General features: G+C 43.5%; 1 protein-coding gene across 1 annotated transcript; it reads right to left on the bottom strand.

The window, feature by feature from the left end:
- Positions 1 to 550: 550 nt before the first annotated feature.
- Positions 551 to 1,267, bottom strand: SERLADRAFT_440657 (uncharacterized protein; the record flags this gene model as incomplete). Its single annotated transcript, XM_007321114.1, has 3 exons — positions 551 to 830; positions 897 to 1,150; positions 1,187 to 1,267. 3 exons carry the CDS (start codon positions 1,265 to 1,267, stop codon positions 551 to 553), a joined length of 615 nt encoding a protein of 204 aa, XP_007321176.1.
- Between the last annotated feature and the right edge of the window lie 258 nt (positions 1,268 to 1,525).

The following is a 1,525-nucleotide window of genomic DNA, read 5'->3' as shown; positions in this document are numbered from 1 at the left end:
GAGTGTGCAATTGGCTGTATCAGTAAGCCCATGAGAAGACGCTGACTCACAGCCTTCTTCGCTTATCAATATCCCTCCAAAGTATTCCCAGACATAACACTAGATTGTTGCTATGTCATTTGGATATCTTCTCGAGGGTCTACAACAGTTCTCCTTTGTTGTAAGTACAATAGGACGTGAGTATGAATGGAGAATAAGAAGAAAAAGGATAAAAGTAATAAGATACCGGCTGTAATCTCTAGTCCAAGGGCAAAAGGAGTGACAGGGAGCAAATCGGATAACCACGACATGATGGGAATGCAATAAGAAAATTTGATTCCTCACATTATGTGCATGGGTGTGGTTGATGATTGTAGGTTGATTATATGATGGAAAGTAGACAGTATTGATTAGAAAACAATGTAGGACATAAGTTATAATGAGAAAAGAAGAGACGTACCTGTTTGATTTCCCTGGCGTAGGCACTCGTCAAGAGCTGTCTCTCGATGGATGCCAGTAGATTCTCATTGATGTTGGCTATATTGAAGACTGACTCTGAATTGAGTTTCAGTCAGTCGTGCCATTCTCTTCTGACTTGAGCTTGATAAGCTAACAATGCTTCTTCTCCGTGCGGGGTACGGCGCAGAGGGTGGTTCTCAATGTGGCTGAAGAACCGGACGAGAGAATCAAGATGTCTGCGCGGCCATGCCAATTTTTTGGCATGGTCGAGGAATGCAGTGCGAGCTACTGAAAGTTGCGCCATGGTTAGATTTTCATCTTGGATGACGTTCCGAGAGGCTCGAGTGGAGGATATGGGTCTGAGTGCAACTAAGTCACCCATTTTGGTAAAGCTGAAAGAGTCAGCATTTGATCACATTGTTGCGGTAGCTTCAGTGCAGCCCGCAGGTGTGAAATACCATAGTTTGACGTATTCTATGTCTTCTAGCTTTTGCAAGGCGTAAGAAGATGGTCGGTCGAGGATGAAGGATGGAACCGAGCTGTCGTCGTCAAAGTCTGTAACTTTGGTTTTCTGTTTGTTGCTCTCCTGGTCAGGATTATTTGCTGGTTGAGGGTCAGGAGACGTGTTGCGAGGGTTGATAGGAATTTGTGCATGATTGGCTAGATGAATGTTGTTGCGAGTTCTCCGTGTAGTGGTAAGTGTTTTCGATGGCTTCTTCGTTAGTTAGGCCAAGGATACGAATGAGACCATTTTCTGATCTCTTCGTGTTCTTTGTGATGCAAAAGTCTGGGAACTTGTAGGGTTCTGTTGAGGCTCGGGTTCAGACATATATGGTGAATAATTATTGGTAGGTGTGCGTAGTGGGATTTGTTAAGGATCGTTTCTAACCCAGGAGTATGCGAGAAATAATATCGAAATAAAAGAAAGAAAGATAATTCTCGAATATTTTTGTCTTATTTTGTGGGCAGCGTATGTGGTTGCCACTAAAGAAAAGAGAGGTCGTGTGACTCTTACGTCGGGACCAAAGACAATATTCTAATGGCCCCTTCCGTGCGGTTTGGTTCCATAGAAATCCCATTAATGGAA

Source organism: Serpula lacrymans, assembly GCF_000218685.1.
Source record: "Serpula lacrymans var. lacrymans S7.9 unplaced genomic scaffold SERLAscaffold_10, whole genome shotgun sequence".
NCBI lineage: Eukaryota > Fungi > Basidiomycota > Agaricomycetes > Boletales > Serpulaceae > Serpula > Serpula lacrymans.
The sequence above is the reverse complement of the archived record's forward strand: the minus strand, read 5'-3'. Positions and strand labels throughout refer to the sequence as shown.